Source organism: Carassius gibelio, chromosome B7 (assembly GCF_023724105.1).
Source record: "Carassius gibelio isolate Cgi1373 ecotype wild population from Czech Republic chromosome B7, carGib1.2-hapl.c, whole genome shotgun sequence".
In the NCBI taxonomy this organism is placed as follows: domain Eukaryota; kingdom Metazoa; phylum Chordata; class Actinopteri; order Cypriniformes; family Cyprinidae; genus Carassius; species Carassius gibelio.
In genome coordinates, this window is record NC_068402.1 from 32,533,509 (window position 1) to 32,553,747 (window position 20,239).

A 20,239-nucleotide genomic window follows, 5' to 3' on the forward strand; every position below is an offset into this window, starting at 1 on the left:
TACCCAGCAAACAAAACAAAAAAAACAATCATGACAAATCAATGTAGAGCTGCTGTAGCCTTTTAAACACCAATAGAGCTGTTTTTAATAGAGTGTAAAGATGTCAAGCTTCTGTTTGTTCCACTTTGGCTACTGAAGGGCATCAGAGGTGAAATACCAGCCATTTAGCCTCATTTAGCCTGGGTTCAGACAGGTGGCCAGAGAAACGCTAATGACTGCAAGTGAAATAGGAAGGGGCCCCCGCTAATGTGCTCTTCGAATGACCTCCACTGACATTTTTCAAAGGAACGTTGATGAATTCAGCTCTCACATTTGAAGGCCCACACTATGATGTTTGGTGGAAAACAAAATTTAGGCCTATTATTTATTTAATAAATAAAAACAATGACTAAAAGACACTCATTCTTAAAAAGCAATATTCTACAGAATAATCTTTTTGTTAATTAGATTTTTATTTAAAAAATTTAATTTAGTATACTAAGTAGTATAATGAAGTTTCAGTATACTCACAAAATTTAACAACGTAGAAGATTATTTTTAATTTATTAGCGTGACTGAAGCCTTATCAATGTTACACAATATTATTCTGAATTTCATTACCTATTAAGGGCATATTATTGTAATGTGTTATTGATTTTGCTTGCTATTTATGGTAATGCAAAATCACAGAATCATCCAGCACTTACCTGTCTGAGCTTCTGCAGTGAAACCTCTGAATCACTGCCAGATACAAGCATTTTCATTTGCTTCAGCTGTTTTCACACGATTGCTAAACCATTTGCAGAGGTGGCTCACAGCACTGCAAAGTCAGATGGAGGACACCATCAAACATTTTCCTCCCAAAAACAACACACTCTGTTCCTTACAGCTTTAAGCTGGTGTAATCATGAAGTATACCATACAAATAGCAGGGTTGCTTTGAGAGTGCTGGCCTTAGAAAACCTCCGTTTGCACTATTTAAATGGGAATTGTTGCTTCTGCAAAGACGGTGTTTGGAATATTGATAATGAGGTGGAGAAGCAACCAGATGAGTAGTGCTCATGACATTATAACTCTACTGTATTACTGTGTCATTGAGTCTCTGTATAGATAATGGAGATATTCTTGCATTATAGTAAGTGTCCTCTTCATGTTTTACAGGTATGTTGGTGGTAAATGTTACTTGGCGGAACAAAACATACGTCGGAACACTTTTGGATTGTACCCGTCATGACTGGGCTCCCCCAAGGCACGTGAAGCGCTTTAAAATATCAAATAAAATATTCCTTCCTAGGTTACTAGTCAATGTTTGTCAGCCCCCTCTTCTTAGTAACACATTATTAAAAGCTTATTTTTAAAGACACTTGACATCCTTTAATATAATCAAAATAATACTGCCAAATTATTATTATTATGGTAATTGGGGAAAAACTTGACAATCTTTATTTTTCTTTAAGGTTCTGCGAGTCTCCCACAAGTGACCTAGAAATGAGAAATGGACGTGGCCGTGGTAAAAGAATGCGACCCAATAGTAACACCCCAGTCACCGAGAACAGTAACTCGTCTGATAATAAAGGCAGCAACAACAACAAGACCAGAGCAAGTTCCAACAGCAAGGGTCGGCGTGTAAGCCAAATCCCCTCTGAGCGCAGGACTCCGCCCAATAGCAACACAGAGGACATAAAAGCTAGTCCCTCCTCAGCTAGTAAGCGCAAGAACAAGCCTGCTTCAGACATGGAGCCAAACTCTAGCTCTGAGGATTCTAAAGGCAACAAGCGTATGCGCACAAATTCAAATGGTGGAGTGACTTCCTCTGCACTCCCAATTCCCATCATCAAAACTGAGTCCCTTCCTCCTCCTTTAGACCGAACCTGTCCCTCACCTGTACTGATTGACTGCCCGCATCCCAATTGCAACAAGAAGTACAAGCACATCAATGGCCTGAAGTACCATCAGGCTCGTGCTCATAATGATGATGATATTAAGTTGGACATGGACGGGGACAGCGAATACGGGGAAGAATCCTCTCTCCACCCAGAGCCAGGAAGTTGCAATGGAGCTTCGATTACACAGAAAGGCTCTCTCTCCCCAGCACGTTCTGTCACACCAAAAGGTAGAGGTTTTGATGCTCAAAGTCCATCCCCATCTCCTGGAAAGTTTGGCTCCAAGTCAAAGAAAAAGAATGGTGATGCTGAAACAGATGTTTCTGGCACACCTATGGAGGGTTGTGAGGAAGGGCCTTGCGTCACTGCTGATGAAGCTAGCAATGACGGCATGGATGACAGGAAGTCCAAAAAGCCAAGCAGCAATGTCAAGTCTGACAAGCAATCCCAGAAGAACATAAAGTCTTCCAGACCCATGGCTCCATCCCTACCTTCTCAGCAGATGTACTCTTTGCAGCCAACACCATTTAGTGGTGGAAGCCCCAACCATCCTCCAGGGTTGGCCAACATGTTGCAGGGCATCCCAAAGAGTCCCCAGCTAAAAGGCATTCAATCTAAGTTGGGCGTGACTGGGGACTCTTCGCCGATTAATCCAGCTTTGAGCAGCTCCAAGGACAAAAAGAAAAAGGACAAGAAAAAGAAAGATTTGGGCAAGGATGCAGACAGTCCCAAGCTCCCAGGAAAGAGTGGGAAAACTGAAGAGGGGAAAAGTCCATACTCTGAGTCCTCTGACCCAGGAAGCAGGAGTGAGGGCAATCTCAATGGCTCCTCAGACCCTCATCAAAGCCGCCTTGCTAGCATGAAGGCAGAGGCGGATAAGATATACAGCTTCACAGATAATGCTCCCAGTCCATCCATCGGGGTGGCAAGTCGTGTGGATAGCAGTGGACAGCCTCTCACTCCTCTTCACGCCGTCAACCAGAATGGGGCTGATAGCTCCTCGGTAAAGACAAACAGCCCTGCATACTCTGACATATCTGATGCTGGGGAAGATGGTGAAGGCAAAATGGAAGGGGTCAAAGGTAAAGCAGAAGATCAGTCAGGAAGGGACGGTGCGAAGAAGGCACTATTTCCCTCTCAGGCATCCTCTAAGGAATCTGCATATTATGCTAGCTATGACAACTACTACTCCCCCAGTTACACCCATTCTAGCCCTGGTGGTGCCACTGCTAGTGGGCCTCTGCCAGAAGGGCAAGCTTTGAAACTGAAGAAGGAAGAGGAGCAAGAATCGCCAGAGGAGAAGATGAAGGTGGACGTACAGGATGAGCGCAAAGCTGAGGTCGCTTCAAGCCAGCCACACCAGCAGCAACCCTCTGTCATTCAGCAGCGCTCTAACATGTACATGCAGCCACTCTACTACAACCAATACTACGTTCCCCCATATGGATATTCAGATCAGGTTTATCACAACCACCTCATGAACACTAATCCAACCTACAGGCAGCAGTATGAGGAAAGGCAAAGACTCATATCTGAGCAGCATAGGTCTGCTGAGAAAAAGCCTGACTCAGGAGTAAAGGACAGGGAAGCCTCCATGAAGGAGGACTGGAAACATAAGAGCCCTGTTCCTCCTGGCCTAACAAAAGCCCCCAGCCTTTCAGACCTGGGAAAGCCACAGGCCCCTGGCAAACACAGAGACACTTCCTCCGAACCTGCCAAGTCAGTCATCATCCCTAAAGGGGAGGAGACCAAGCTGCAGCCACAGCAGGCTGAGGGGCTTAAAATGAAGCTCAGTGAAGCTGGCCATCATGGAAAGGATGACTCAAAGGCAAGTGTGGAGTCTGCCAGGCTGGGTATGGAGCAAGCCATGTGGTACAGACAGGTGAGGCAAACATGTGATTCTTGAACGACTGCACAGTTTGCAAGCTGGAGGAAAATTCACCCAAAAGTTAAAATGTAATAGAAAAACTCAATTTATTAAAGGTAAATGTATTACCTCTCAAAACCTTAACTTTAATGTCTTTCTGTTTTCAGTACCCTGACAGTCAAAGACCGCCAGATGAGGACCGAGACCGCGAGCGTGAGCGAAAAGGCAAAGATGACAGGCCAAGGCCAAAAGACAGCAGCTCCAGAGAAGATAGTAAAGATGTAACTGATGGTTTGTGTCCTTCCAGCTCAGAGGACCAGCGAAGCAGTGGGAAAGATTCCCGGCCCAATGCTCACATGTCTTTCAGCTCCCCCTTAGCACAGCACCAACCCTACCTGCATTACATGCATGGATATCCTTTTGGGCAAAGCTACGATCCCAACCATCCTGGATACAGAGGCATGTCCTCTGTCATGATGCATAACTACCCAGGTAAGACTAATAATCACATTTTACTGGTGATGTTCAGATAAAATTATTAGCATACTATTCTTAAAAACCAAAGTGCCCACTTTCTAGTAAAACAATCGGTTTGCACGGATTGGCCAACAACATACTCTATGCACGTTACAAAAAGGATTACATCTTATGTTGGGTTATTGCGGCAGTAACATTTACTTAAATATTGCTGCTTGTTAATTTATTGTTGTTTTTACTCAGGTAACTAGTTATAGACATGTGGCAAGTTTAACTAGCTCCGCAAGAATGTCCTCTTTTTGTTGACTAAAAAAGAAAACTACTAATGATGATAGTGCCCCTTGTGGCAACACTGAAAATGTGACACATAGTTGCACTGCTTTATTAATTGCATTTTGGAACACAATGACGTGTGAGGCTAGAAGTGTTGGCATTCATGTACTTGCATAAGCATGTTTTGAGCCTTGTGCATAAAAAGTGCATAATTTCTTCAAAGTAGAAAACCATTATGGTCTTCTAATCTTTAGGGTCCTATCTGCCAGCGGGATACCCTTTCTCCCCTTATGGCAGTAAAGTGGGCAGTGGAGAGGAGGGAGAGAAATCTCGTTCCAGCCCCACAGTCAGCATCAAGTCAGCTTCAGAATCCAAAGCCTTGGACATACTACACCAACATGCCAACCAGTACAAGAGCAAATCACCCACTGTTGCCGACAAGCCTTCCCATGAAAGGGAGCGAGGAGGAGGCGACAGAGAACGGGAAAGAGAGAGGGAGAGAGAGAGGGAGAGAGAAATAGATCGACCTCGTTCTTCTCCTTCTCAACGCATAATGCCACCCCATCACCACCTAGGCTATTCTCTTGTAGCCGGACAGTACGATCTGTCTTATGCCACAGGTCAGCAGTCTACTACTTTTACACACTCGCTTATAAAATAAAAAATTTAAATTCAGATGGTTGCACAGGATGTCATATGTAATCACAAATTGTTGACAGAAATTCATAATTTAATTACATTAAACCTTTATTTTATAATTATATAGTAATATAGTGTGCATTATTACATTATCTTAATATTGACATTTCTATTAATTATTTTCTGTTTTAGACAAATTGGAATTAGATTTTGTTAAAGATTGTTTTGGGGGGTGTAATGTGAACCAGGCATCTCTTAATGAGATTTCAAAAGCCTCGTATGTGTTTATGGAAAAAAATAAAAATATATATTATTGCTATAAAGCTCTGCCAATTCCACAAAGAAAACTGAGAGTAAACAACATCTTTACTGGATATGTTCCTTAATTGCAGGCCTTTCATCGTCAGCGATTGTTGCCAGTCAGCAAGCCTCAGCCCCTTCCATGTACCCACCAGCACGGAGGTGAGAATGGTAAGAGAAATCAAAGATAAGAGTGAATCACATAAATCGCAGTGAAAGATGAGCATAGTAGTTGAAAGCATATCCCCATTTCTGCTTTCATATAGAGTAATCTAAAAGCTTTTTTTGATGCACAAATTTATAATTGTTCCACTTGCTTTGAGGCCCTTCTCTCTAAAGGTTCTGTAGACTGCCATCTGTTTTAGAGCATTATGATTATTTAAGGCCCCTTAGATTGAGACTACTAGTGTTTTTAGGAAAGCAACTTCCCTTTAGAAGCCTATAGTGTCCTCTGGTGGAGAAACTTGTAATAACATCAGGAAGATAAAAAGTGATAAATATATTATGAAAACAATGTTTGTATTTATAACTTATTATATAATTGTTTTCTTAGTTTATGTACAGTGGGACTTGATTGTTTGGGCACCCTTTGCAGAAAATGCGAGTAATTTTCAAAAAAAAAGAGAGATTATACTAAATGCATGTTATTTTATTTAGTACTGTCCTGAGTAAGATATTGTACACAAAAGATATTAACATTTAGTCCACAAGACAAAAAAATGCTGAAATTATTAAAATAACCCCACTCAAAAGTTTGGGAACCCTTGGTTCTTAATACTGTGCTCTGTTACCTGATGATCCTTGACTGTCTTTCTGTTTTGTGATGGTTGTGCATGAGTCCCTTGTTTGTTCTGAACAGTTAAACTGAGCAGCGTTCTTCAGAAAAATCTTTAAGGTCCTGCAGATTCTTCAGTTTTCCAGCATCTTTGCATATTTGAACCCTTTCCAGCAGTGACTTTATGATTTTGAGATACATCTTTTCAGACTGAGGACATTTGAGGCACTCCAACACAGTTATTAAAAAAGATTCAAACATTCACTGATGCTCCAGAAGGAAACAAGATGCATTAAGAGCTGGGGGTGAAAACTTTTGAACACGATGAAGATGGCCAAATTTGTCTTATTTTGTTGAAATATAATTTTTTTTCCATTTAGTTCTGCCCTTCGTAAGCAACAGAAGATACTTGTATGTTTCCTGGCCGGTACACAAATGAAGTACAATTTACCTTGATCTTCAAATTCCAAAAGTTTTCACCCCTCAGCTCTTAATGCATCTTGTTTCCTTCTGGAGCATCAGTGAATGTTTGAATCTTTTTTAATAGTTGTGTTCGAGTGCCTCAAATGTCCATGTATTTTAATAATTTCAGCAATATTTTGTCTTGTGGACTAAATGTTAATATATTTTTATGTACAATATCTTACTCAGGACAGTACTAAATAAAAAATAACATGCATTTAGTATGATCTCTCTAATTTTTTGAAAATTACTTCTATTTTCACAGTTTCTGCAAGGGGTGCCCAAACTTTTGAGCCCCACTGTATATGTGCATATTTAAAGTATAAGACTATATTTGCATTTATAAAAGTTAACGAAATCAGAGATATCATACCATATTCTTTATTATAACCAGCGTGTTTTTGTGTTTTCTCTCTTTCTTTAGGGAAACCTGATTGTCTCGCCCTTCTTCACAAATAATCATGTGACTGGATCACATGGGGAAGTATATGGAGTTCATTTAGACATCAGTTGAATGGTGTTGCTATAGTTTTTCTGCCGGAATGTGTGGCAGATTGATGTTTTCCTAGTATCTGTACCTCTTACCCCACTACAGACTGTGAGACCAGGTTCAAAGCCATCCTGCCCTGCTCAAAGCCCAGCTGGCCACTGAACTGTGCCTGTGAACTAGTGAGGGATGATGAAAAGCAGGGACTGTCATTCCACTCACCCGATGCAGGCTGTGGCCAGACAAGAGGCAAGGGCTCGAGGGGACATAAGAACACAAAGACTGAAAATTGTTTTATCACACTGAGATAACTAAAGTTGTTTCCCTTTTTTATTTTAGTTGACATCCTCACTGAAAAAAAAAAAAAAAATCAGTTTGACCCACGGTTTTTAAAAGGTTGTTCTCTAGATCCCACCAGTGAAAGCTGCAGATATTATCTAGCATTGTCTCAGAACTGTCTTTCTGCCAGTGGTTCCTAAAAGGTTCTCATCGCCACATGCCTCAAGACTGCTCTCTTTTTTCCTTTTTCCATTTCTCTCTTTACTTTTATCAGAATGGTTCCTTCTAAAGAGCATGACATCAATTTACTTTTAATTAATAATTAATCTACTTTTTTTCAAAAATAAATAAATAAAAAAGTTCAACTGTACTGTGTTCCGGTCACATCATGCTGTTTTTAAGCATTAACATCCAGCCTCTCGTGGACAAGCAAATCAAGGAAAGTGTTTACGACGCATGACTGCCCTCACACAACTGCTTTCAGCGAAACGTTTCACTTCCAGAATCATTTGCGACATATATAATTTCAGCGAGCACTGTTCCGTTACAGTCAGTGGCCGAGGTTTGTTTACTCCAGGGAATTCTCTTCGATTCCACTTGGTTATCCTTCAACTTGAAACCGAATATCCTCGTTCCCGTCTTGGCTACCTTACCTCATCGCGAACAGAATTTCCGATCGCTATGGTTCTTAAAAAATGGATGTTTGTTAACGTGACCGTTATAGTAAGATCTTTTAGAGAGGCGCTTATGTGCTGGCCGTTTTGCTGCAGCTCTATGGGGTGCGTGACACCAGAGGCCCAGTAGTTTTGTTCTAATTGTTCTGAAGTTCTTGCATGGGGCCGCTCTATCCCTGAACACTTATTGTGGAAGTGTTGTGGTAACTCCAGCGTGTTTTATGAAACCAAGTGAGCGTTTGACCCGAACATGCTTTCATAGCCCATCATGCTCTGTGTATTTCATGTGTCGTCCAGCATGGTGTAAACTATAGCACTAGACATGTGACGTTAAACAGTGTCTCCTCAGGCAAAGCAAACTTTGGTTTCGCACCAAACGCTGTTGCACACACTATGTGATGTCTGTATATGATGTACAGAGGAACTCTTTTAAATGCAATCAAGAAACCATCTGATAACTTTTTGTTTTGATATCTGTCGCTCTTCCTCTTCGATGTTGTCCTCTGCTTTACCTTCCATAGCTTCGTATTGGTTTGCTGTCACAATGCTTGCTGGTTTTTAAACATTCACTAGGCCCATTAAACTCTTAAATGAGGCTTGGGAGTCTCTCAATCCAAAATCTCAATTAGACACCGCTCTCCTGATCGCCTGCTGCTGATTTTAGGTCATATTTTCACACGAAGTGATTCGAGCAGGTAGATTTTAACAGGCTCTGTTGGAATGAGAGACGCAAGACAGGTGTTTGGAGGATTACGTTGGCTCATGCACTCCCTCTCATGTGTAAAGTCACAATGAAAAAAAGCAACAGCAGCAGTAAAGCACCATGGTACACTGAATACTGAGAGAAATTAGCTTTAAGTTACACATCTAATATATTCATCAATATGCCATTTGATATTAGGTACATTGGGATGTTTGAGCCACACAGAACAACTTTATGAATTGTAACGAGTTTGGAAGATTTTTTATCTCATGGTTTTTGGCCGTTAAGAGAGATTCTCAATACAGATCATGAAAATCGTCAGTGCTAATTTCAAATGGTGCTCAGTTGACACGCTGTGATTTGTTGGAAAGGGGATGCAGTGCACTATTTCATTCTTAGCGTCATTTACACGATGAGCTTCATCCCAAGTGTTTCTCAAAAGACAATTTATGTTCAAGTATCAGGCCCCGGTACTTAAAGAATGTTTACATTTTTTTTTAATGGCTTTGTTTGGATTTGTTTTATATATATTTTGGCTGTATCACCCAATTCCTCCTGTTCTTTTTTTTTTTTGGTTTTTGGACTGTTTCTCTTATGTAAAGTGTACATTACCACATTTTTTTTTATACAATACTGTAACTTGCCTTTGTACATTTAGGCAAAAAAAATCAAATAAATCTTTTTATGAGACAATCACATCTGTCCTTGCGTGGCTCTCTTCTTATAATCACTAAAACATCTTTTCATTTTAGATTTGACAAAAAAGGTTTTTGTTATCTTATCATTTTATGTATTGCATAAGACCTTTTTCCAGGTAAATGATCATACTGAACACTGTAAGATCCAGTTACCACTAGAGGACACCCACTTCCACTGTATCAATGTTTTTGTCTTTTTAGACGTGTTATTTCTGATTATCTATTCATTCCCCCTATATAAATCTTAATAATTTTCCTCAACTGTTCATTAATTCTGGATAATGGTTTTTAAAAAGCATTTTATTGAGGTTATGCAATGAAGGTTAGTCAGTGAAACACTAGAAAATTGTATGTGCACTGCAGAATTTTCATCGACTTGTATTTTTATTATTATTTTCCATGAAATATGCAGGCCTTTTTTCTTCGGTTGCTGGAAATAATGGAAAAGCTTCACCGTTTAATATCTTGGATGCATGAAATTCAAAATCCCTAGCATTTTAATTCACTTTCTGTAATGCTGTTAGACTGTCATATGACAACAATGAAATGTCTGAAAGGGTCATTGTTTTGAATCATCTGAGTATAAGATCCATAAAGCCCTTTCAGCTTGTGTAAAGTGTTTTGTCTCTAACAAAAGGCGCGTTTATGTGCAACGTGATCCAGAAGTGGAGATTATGCGGGGATGATTTTGTGGAGTGTGAATGTAAAATCTGATTATGGCTGCTGGGAGGGGGAGGGGAGGGAGGCAGGGAGATGCTGAGGCAATGACTTTTCCTCAGATATCCTGCAAGGGCATGGAAGTAGACTTTTCTTCTTGCTGCTAAGCAAGTCTGCATTGGACATCTGGGATTTCATGGGATGCACTATATACGCAGCCAGTTCGGCGGAGGGGCCTGAGCCACAGAGACGCCCCCATGGTCACAGCATCAGGACCTGTCGCACCCGTGAACGGTGAGGCCACAGTGCAATGTCTTAAGAGTCTCCTGGTTTTTCAGGTTTTTCAATTAATCTGTTGCTCAGATGCATACCAGTATGTGTACTGGTTGTTGGCCTATAAATGTATCTTTTATTAATGCTGAACTTTAAGCTATTAAAAGCTCAACTGATCTCTGTGTAACTTGCATCATCTGATCAAGCTCAAACACATTAGGCTGTACTTCTGTGTGCTTTATTGCTAGCAGTTGCCAAATTTTGTGCAATTTCACTTTGGTTTTGATCTCTGTGAACATCTCAATTTACACAATATTTTATGTACATTTGTTCATGCACATCTTGGTTTTTAATCTAAATGAAATAACCATCTTTTTCAAATTTTAGTTGTCTTTGATAGTAGGCTAAGTTACATGAAACATCAAATACAACCCCTCGTGTGAAATGTTAAACACAAGCCATACAGATTGATTTCCTCACGCCTGTGCTTATAAGAATTTGTCAGCCCTTGTCGAATGTGGCTGGACTAGGAAAATGACTGCTTCATGAAGTCAGTCAGTCTGTATAATGTAGGTGTGTGCGTTCATACCGAGCAGTAAATCCAGCGAGATTTCCTGAAGCTTCCTAATAACAGCGCGAGTCTCTAATGCTGACGCTACGGCTCTCATAAGACATCACTCTTCATAACGCTCACTATCATCACACTTATGACTCTTTATGAGCTCAGACTATTATAACACCGCTAATGATGGCTTTTTCGTTACACTGACACACCTCTATGGGATACGTCGAGCGAGGGTTTGGATATCTCCTGTCCGTCAGGTACGTGTCAACTAACCTCAACTCACTATATCGGCGAACGTAGTGACGTCTTCTGTTTTGTATTCACATTCACAAAATATTGTTTGCGCGCGCACAGACTCGAATGGCTGTTGTTCACTCATTGGATTTTGTTAGATCGATGCATACGTATTAGTTTGATTTTTGGTTATAATTTTGATTAATTTGATTTAATTGTCTGCCGATAAATTCACAGTGATTTGCACTGACCCCATTCCACAAGAGTAAATCCTAATTTTAGTTCCAGTCTGAGCCACATACAAGCCGTTGTCAAATATATAAATTAATTTTAGCTATGTTAATGTGCCAAGTTGACACTTTGCTTGGCAGTCGTAAACGGCATGCGATTTATATGTATATATATATATATATATATATATATATATATATATATATATATATATATATATATATATATATATACATATATATATATATATATATACATATATATATATATATACATATATACATATATATACATATATACATATATATACATATATATGTATATGTATATGTGTGTATATATATATATATATATATATATATATATATATATATATATATATATATATATATATATATATATATAATATTATTAATAATAAATCATTTGACACTATGTTAGTTAAAGTGTTACATTTGGAATTCGCTCAGAAGCTTGCTTTAGTGGTTTTAGAAGTCTAGTCTGCTATAAAATGGATTTAGCCTGTTTAACTTATACATCACACCAGTTTTAATTTAAGCAGTCTCGTCTGTGTACACAAAGTCAGATTTACTATTCAATGAAACACCATACATTTCCCCCCTTTTAGTCTGTACCAAACACTAAACAGAATTATTTTCATTCTGCAAGTCATTTTAACTAGTCGAAGCATATCCACTCTATACAAACTTTGTAGAAACGTTTATAAATGGAAAGGCCAGTGGAGCAGGCCCTCAGGAGCTAAGACTGAGTTAAGACGGTAATGTAGGTCACTCACAGGGAGAATCTGCTCAGTTCTTTACAGTCATATGTCACCAGATGAGATATGAGCGTTTAGTGTTTCAAGAAATGACCTTTTTTTTTTTTTTGCCAGAAAACCAAAATCATAAATAAGGTGACCAAATTTATGGTTTTACAGTAGTAACAATAAATGCAGTAACATGGGTATTTTGAGAGAAAATATGATCATGTTTATAAGGGCAGAGGAAGTGAAATGTTTTTGAAGGTGTTCCAGGTTCCAGCTTTTTCAAAATGAAAGTTTAACTGTTACTAAAATAAAAAACATCACAGAGTTGTCTTCCAACTTGCATGGCCTCACAATACAATGTGGATGGCTTGCAACGGATCCATCAGAAAGCTCTCTTGTGTGTCAACTGCCTGCGGTGCAGTTACAGCCTGCAGATGTAGATGAGAAAGGGCCCATTAGCCTCCTGCAGTACAGCTGCCTCTCTGTTATTGCTGTGAACCCCCCTGAGGGCCCTTTACACGAATACAGCCAACCTCCCGTCATTGCCTGTTGTAAACCATTAACATTAACAAATTACAGCAGTTCTTCTATTGTTTTTTATTTCATTTTTGAGCACTTTAGTTACTATGGCTTGTGGCTTATAGTATCTGAAGAGTTGCAAAACATGTGCAATACTGCTTCCTTGTCAAGCACTCATGCCTTTTTTTCAGCATGTGCCAATTTTGTAATCCGTGTCATTGCCAGGTTTCAAAAAATTGGCGGTGTGTCTTTAAGAGAGGCTTCTGTGCCTGTAGGCTAAAGTTGATTTGGCTGAATGGATTAGCAATTATCCTGTGATGTTATATGGAGGGATTTTTGGGTCAAATTATAAACGAAAAGTCTAAAACTAAAAGTCTTAAACCAAAACTAAAAATCTAAATTTGAAACTTAAAGTCCAAGTCGAAAATTTATTTGGTATTTAGGATTGGGCATTTGGTATTTAGGATAGGGCATTTTGTATTTAGGATTGAGCATTTTCTATTTAGTGTTGGGCATTTGGTCATTTAGCCATTTAGGATTTAGGATTGGGCATTTGGGGATTTAGGATTGGGAATTTGGTATTTAGGATTGGGAATTTGGTATTTAGGATTGGGAATTTGGTATTTAGGATTGGGCATTTAATCATTTAGCCATTTAGGATTGAGGATTGGGGATTTGGGGATTTAGGATTGGGCATTTGAGGATTGAGGATTGGGGAGTGTATGCAAATTAGGAGGCGTGGCCCAAATACTGGAGGCTGGGTTTGAAATGGCTGGTGCGCAGAGGCACCTTATGGACAGCAGAGGGAGCTCCCAGTGCTAAGGAACACACTGTAATGAAACCAAACGGAGCAAGTGAGCGGCTTGAGCGAGGACTGTGTGATAACTTCAACTTAATGACAGCTTTGTAACATTTGTGGCCTCAAACACAAAGTCACCAGTGAAAGGAGTGCTATCGTTCTGACGACGAAAAAGCAGCAGACAGACAGTGCAGCAGGTAAGATGCTAACATTAGCTACTAGTTATATAAGCTGATATTGCTAACATGCTTTAATAGGGTATTATTATATTGGGACATGCTGCCTTCTTTTTTAAACTGCGCTTAACCCCTCTGACATTAGTAGATACACTCCTTTCACATTGCCACTAGATGGTCTTGTTTATGTTTTTTTCTTTTTTTTTTTTTTTGCTATATAGTATTTTATTAAGATTGTAAGAGAAAAGAAATTAGGCTTGTTCGACTTGAACCGGCGCTGCACACTGCAAGACCGATCGGTTTATGACATCAAAGTACTGCGAGAGCGATTCAAAAGCATAAGGAGCGTCTACTCTCTTTGATGTCATATGTCGTGTGTGTATGTATGTATGTGTGTATATGTATATATAACACAACTCATAAAAAAAAAAAAAAAAAAAAAAAAAACAAGGTTAGGAAACAGTAAAGGCAGCATGAAGGCCAGTGACGATGTAACAGCAGGGTTTTTGTGCAGTGTAAAAAGGACCGCAATATATTGTTATATTATACTCTGACATCGTCTTAACGTGTTTATGTGGTGACTTTGCTGCTTCCAGCTGATATTCTGCTAGTCACTTGCAGTCCGTGCCATTGGGTCACTAACATATTGTCTTGTGTGGAAAGGTTTAACCATCACAGCTAACACTGTAGTTCAGTGTTGTGCTACTCACCTGAAGTCAAACAGGACCAAAGAACTAGAGGGGACTGTTGAACCGTTAAGGCCATGTTTCAGTAACTTTTCTTATAACAATATATAACCCAACCACTGACTTGTCATGATTCTTGCAGATGTTTCACCTGGACATGAAGGACCACTTGTTGTCACAGCTTTGGGTCAGAGATTTGCTGCAGTGTTTCCAGAAGTGCTCACTAGGTCACAGCCAAGCTACGGCTCATTCTGTAAAAACACCACTAGACTCCAGACTTTTTCACTCACTCAGACACATTGGCACTTTATTCTCAAGTATTGTAGTTTATTTTCTCCTCTTAGTTCTTATATATATGACCTTGTAAATGAAGTGAAGAATATGGGACTGACTGGAGTGGACCAAGTGCAGCAGGGGTGGACACTCATCTTGACATTCCAGAGACTGAGCTTCCAAGGCAGCTTACTGAAGCAGACTTTGCCCTTTTACCTCAACCAAGCACAGAGCAACGTGACTACGGTGTTCAACTTTATTGTGAAACTGTGGAAGTATTGTCTAGATTATTTTAAGGAGAACCAGGGCATGTCCAAGATACAGCACAACTACAGTAATTCAGCCCCCCAACAGACCGGAAGACTTTGTCTTTGACAAACTACCCTTCTCCTTGTAGTCCTCTCCTGACAAAATGCATATATATATGCTCACAGAAGACAAGACACTGAACATTTTTGATAAAAAGGGAAGTCCTTGATTGAGATTAATTAACTGTAACATGCCTGTATTTTGCTTTACTACACTACTAAGAAAGACAATAAAGTGTTAGTTACTAGTCAAGATTTTTATGGGGGAAATCAGGCACCACAACAATAATTACAGGGAGAACAGAAAAGTACAGAAGGTAATTTAAAGATATAACAAACAAAATAAATTCATGTAATTATAGGTCTGTGGCGAGTGGGGCGGGGCCGAGAGGCGTGGGGAACAGGAGTGAGGCCAGGTGTAGTGATTGGAGATGAGCTACACCTGCGGCCCCACCGCCGGTATCGAGTCCCACGGAGGAGATGGAAGGAAATAAAACTGGAGCGACTATAGTGAAGGACGAGAGAGGAGCAGGCCTGGGCCATTATTTTATGTTTGCTTTTTATTTTGTGCGCACCAGTCGTCCGTGAGGGGCTGATGTGCTGTTTTGTGTTTATTTTTGAATTATTAAAATGTTTTGATTGTGAACACTGAACTACAGTGTTAGCTGTGATGGTTAAACCTTTCCACACAAGACAATATGTTAGTGACCCAATGGCACGGACTGCAAGTGACTAGCAGAATATCAGCTGGAAGCAGCAAAGTCACCACATAAACACGTTAAGACGATGTCAGAGTATAATATAACAATATATTGCGGTCCTTTTTACACTGCACAAAAACCCTGCTGTTACATCGTCACTGGCCTTCATGCTGCCTTTACTGTTTCCTAACCTTGTTTTTTTTTTTTTTTTTATGAGTTGTGTTATACAGTATTGTTCAAAATAATAGCAGTACAATGTGACTAACCAGAATAATCAAGGTTTTTAGTATATTTTTTATTGCTACGTGGCAAACAAGTTACCAGTAGGTTCAGTAGATTCTCAGAAAACAAATGAGACCCAGCATTCATGATATGCACGCTCTTAAGGCTGTGCAATTGGGCAATTAGTTGAATTAGTTGAAAGGGGTGTGTTCAAAAAAATAGCAGTGTGGCATTCAATCACTGAGGTCATCAATTTTGTGAAGAAACAGGTGTGAATCAGGTGGCCCCTATTTAAGGATGAAGCCAACACTTGTTGAACATGCATTTGAAAGCTGAGGAAAATGGGTCGTTCAAGACATTGTTCAGAAGAACAGCGTACTTTGATTAAAAAGTTGATTAGAGAGGGGAAAACCTATAAAGAGGTGCAAAAAATGATAGGCTGTTCAGCTAAAATGATCTCCAATGCCTTAAAATGGAGAGCAAAACCAGAGAGACGTGGAAGAAAACGGAAGACAACCATCAAAATGGATAGAAGAATAACCAGAATGGCAAAGGCTCAGCCAATGATCACCTCCAGGATGATCAAAGACAGTCTGGAGTTACCTGTAAGTACTGTGACAGTTAGAAGACGTCTGTGTGAAGCTAATCTATTTTCAAGAATCCCCCGCAAAGTCCCTCTGTTAAAAAAAAGGCATGTGCAGAAGAGGTTACAATTTGCCAAAGAACACATCAACTGGCCTAAAGAGAAATGGAGGAACATTTTGTGGACTGATGAGAGTAAAATTGTTCTTTTTGGGTCCAAGGGCCACAGGCAGTTTGTGAGACGACCCCCAAACTCTGAATTCAAGCCACAGTACACAGTGAAGACAGTTAAGCATGGAGGTGCAAGCATCATGATATGGGCATGTTTCTCCTACTATGGTGTTGGGCCTATTTATCGCATACCAGGGATCATGGATCAGTTTGCATATGTTAAAATACTTGAAGAGGTCATGTTGCCCTATGCTGAAGAGGACATGCCCTTGAAATGGTTGTTTCAACAAGACAATAACCCAAAACACACTAGTAAACGGGCAAAGTCTTGGTTCCAAACCAACAAAATTAATGTTATGGAGTGGCCAGCCCAATCTCCAGACCTTAATCCAATTGAGAACTTGTGGGGTGATATCAAAAATGCTGTTTCTGAAGCAAAACCAAGAAATGTGAATGAATTGTGGAATGTTGTTAAAGAATCATGGAGTGGAATAACAGCTGAGAGGTGCCACAAGTTGGTTGACTCCATGCCACCCAGATGTCAAGCAGTTTTAAAAAACTGTGGTCATACAACTAAATATTAGTTTAGTGATTCACAGGATTGCTAAATCCCAGAAAAAAAAATGTTTGTACAAAATAGTTTTGAGTTTGTACAGTCAAAGGTAGACACTGCTATTTTTTTGAACACACCCCTTTCAACTAATTGCCCAATTGCACAGCCTTAAGAGCGTGCATATCATGAATGCTGGGTCTCATTTGTTTTCTGACAATCTACTGAACCTACTGGTAACTTGTTTGCCACGTAGCAATAAAAAATATACTAAAAACCTTGATTATTCTGGTTAGTCACATTGTACTGCTATTATTTTGAACAAGACTGTATATACATATACACACATACATACATACACACACGACATATGACATCAAAGAGAGTAGACGCTCCTTATGCTTTTGAATCGCTCTCGCAGTACTTTGATGTCATAAACCGATCGGTCTTGCAGTGTGCAGCGCCGGTTCAAGTCGAACAAGCCTAATTTCTTTTCTCTTACAATCTTAATAAAATACTATATAGCAAAAAAAAAAAAAGAAAAAAACATAAACAAGACCATCTAGTGGCAATGTGAAAGGAGTGTATCTACTAATGTCAGAGGGGTTAAGCGCAGTTTAAAAAAGAAGGCAGCATGTCCCAATATAATAATACCCTATTAAAGCATGTTAGCAATATCAGCTTATATAACTAGTAGCTAATGTTAGCATCTTACCTGCTGCACTGTCTGTCTGCTGCTTTTTCGTCGTCAGAACGATAGCACTCCTTTCACTGGTGACTTTGTGTTTGAGGCCACAAATGTTACAAAGCTGTCATTAAGTTGAAGTTATCACACAGTCCTCGCTCAAGCCGCTCACTTGCTCCGTTTGGTTTCATTACAGTGTGTTCCTTAGCACTGGGAGCTCCCTCTGCTGTCCATAAGGTGCCTCTGCGCACCAGCCATTTCAAACCCAGCCTCCAGTATTTGGGCCACGCCTCCTAATTTGCATACACTCCCCAATCCTCAATCCTCAAATGCCCAATCCTAAATCCCCAAATCCCCAATCCTCAATCCTAAATGGCTAAATGATTAAATGCCCAATCCTAAATACCAAATTCCCAATCCTAAATACCAAATTCCCAATCCTAAATCCCCAAATGCCCAATCCTAAATCCTAAATGGCTAAATGACCAAATGCCCAACCCTAAATAGAAAATGCCCAATCCTAAATACAAAATGCCCTATCCTAAATACCAAATGCCCAATCCTAAATACCAAATAAATTTTCGACTTGGACTTTAAGTTTCAAATTTAGATTTTTAGTTTTGGTTTAAGACTTTTAGTTTTAGACTTTTCGTTTATAATTTGACCCAAAAATCCCTCCATAATGTTACAGCCCAGTAAACACGCACTAATATAGCGAGAAAGAAGGGCCCTGATTAACCTTCCACATTTAGGACAGGTCTGTCATTATTAAAGGCTTCATATCATCAAATAAAATAGGTCATAATATGAAAACAAACGTTCAGAACCCGGAGCTATAGGATCTGCTGAAGCTCTTCACCAGACAGATGTATACAGCAACACATGATTGGCTGTTTACATGTCTGGCCTGCACTGCAATGGTGATTCCTTTTAAGATTAAATGTAAAGCATGGCTTCCCCTGAAATTTCTTCAGAAATGTAGTTGTGACATGTTTATCAGAGTGCCAATAATGTACACTATAATGTACATCAGTGGTTATCAATCTTTTTGACTCCAGACCACCCACAGAAGCTAATAGTATATGAAAATAAAACAATTTGGCCTATATTAGTTAATATCATCAATTAAAATTAAATTGTTTGTTTGTTTATGAAAACAAATACCTGATAAAGGTCGCATGACTGAAATGTTGCATTAAAATTAATTTGCAAGCAATAGCAGTGTGCAGGATTCTTCTATTTTATATATGAGTTAAAATAGAAGAACAAGAAAATGTTGTTCTTTACATGCATTTTCTAGTCATCTGTGAGCACAGGATATAGGTGTTTTTAATTTCACTATTTTTTAAATAGCTATTTTTTTCTGTTTTTACCAGGTATAAGTTATTACAGGTTGATATAAAAATTATATTTTTAAAATATTTAATTTAATAAATTTCCATCAGTGTTATTTTCCTGATATTTTGTTTTTTTAAATCGATTTTATTTTTATATTTTCTTTTTTAAGAGTTAAGATTCAGTAATTTTGTTGTGCGTTTTGTAATTTTTATTATTAACCATTTTAAACATGTTTATAATTTTTTTAAATTAAAGTTTACTTTTTAGTCTTATTTGATTAAGTATTTCATTTTAGTTTTATTTTAGTTTTTTAGTTGAATAAATATTCAGCATATCTCATTTTGGGGTGAACTATCTGAAGTGTTTCAGATAGTGAAAAATGAGAAATGTTGCTTTATTACCTTGCTAAAGACACACTTGTTTTTTTTTATGATTTTAATTTGAGTTTTTGTTAACTTTGATTTCAATTACTTTTACAGGTGTAGAAATCACAGGTGTAAAATTTAGCTCATATATCCAGGTTTTCCAAAGCTGTGGGAACTCTTACTGAAACAACCTTATGAAACAAATTAAAATAAGAAATATGATGTCAGATCACATCTCGATTTTAGTTAATATTTTGTCTATTTTAAATCATCCTGTGGCCCCCTGCAATTACTCACAATAGCATGTCATCACTAAAACATGGTTTATTTACATGACATATTCTGCTTTTTTTTTTTATGAAGTCATGGATTTCATTAGAGAACAGATCGGAGTTCATTTGACAAGAATTATTATAAAGTATAATATAACAGCAAAACTTGCCGTGTGAAGGGAAAGCTTTTTTTAAGGCACCGCAGCACAAAATACCCTTCATTCTAAGGATCAGAAAGAGTGAAAAAAGGGTCATGAAAAAACTGAATTATAATGAAGAATATATTAATAACAAAATATGTATGATATGATCCCTTAAAGCCCATGAAACATTAGTGTTTAACTGTTAACTGTCATCTCTTTACAATTAT

The 20,239-nt window shown here is 38.7% G+C and overlaps 2 protein-coding genes across 8 annotated transcripts in view; both read left to right on the forward strand.

Moving 5' to 3' along the window:
* Nucleotides 1-9,494, forward strand: part of znf609b (zinc finger protein 609b) — a 59,748-nt gene extending 50,254 nt beyond the window's left edge. For 2 of the 3 annotated variants that reach the window (XM_052560975.1, XM_052560977.1), the window contains 6 exons: nucleotides 1,141-1,228; nucleotides 1,437-3,744; nucleotides 3,897-4,221; nucleotides 4,734-5,099; nucleotides 5,511-5,580; nucleotides 7,080-9,494. In XM_052560975.1, coding sequence (XP_052416935.1) covers nucleotides 1,141-1,228; nucleotides 1,437-3,744; nucleotides 3,897-4,221; nucleotides 4,734-5,099; nucleotides 5,511-5,580; nucleotides 7,080-7,089 — 3,167 coding nt within the window. In that variant the 3' untranslated portion in view covers nucleotides 7,090-9,494. Of the gene's footprint in view, nucleotides 1-1,140; nucleotides 1,229-1,436; nucleotides 3,745-3,896; nucleotides 4,222-4,733; nucleotides 5,100-5,510; nucleotides 5,590-7,079 lie in introns of all 3 variants that reach the window. The other variant, XM_052560976.1, reaches the window with a different exon arrangement.
* A 787-nt stretch (nucleotides 9,495-10,281) lies between these two features.
* LOC127962466 (GRAM domain-containing protein 2A-like) overlaps nucleotides 10,282-20,239 on the forward strand; it is a 29,597-nt gene continuing 19,639 nt past the window's right edge. The window contains exon 1 of one of the 5 annotated variants that reach the window (XR_008154591.1): nucleotides 10,282-10,447. Coding sequence is in view for 4 of the 5 variants with exons in the window: in XM_052562037.1 (XP_052417997.1) it covers nucleotides 10,350-10,447 (98 nt within the window). In the remaining variant the exon portion in view is untranslated. Of the gene's footprint in view, nucleotides 10,448-11,001; nucleotides 11,249-20,239 lie in introns of those variants that run through there. The other 4 variants (XM_052562037.1, XM_052562035.1, XM_052562034.1 and 1 more) reach the window with 4 other exon arrangements.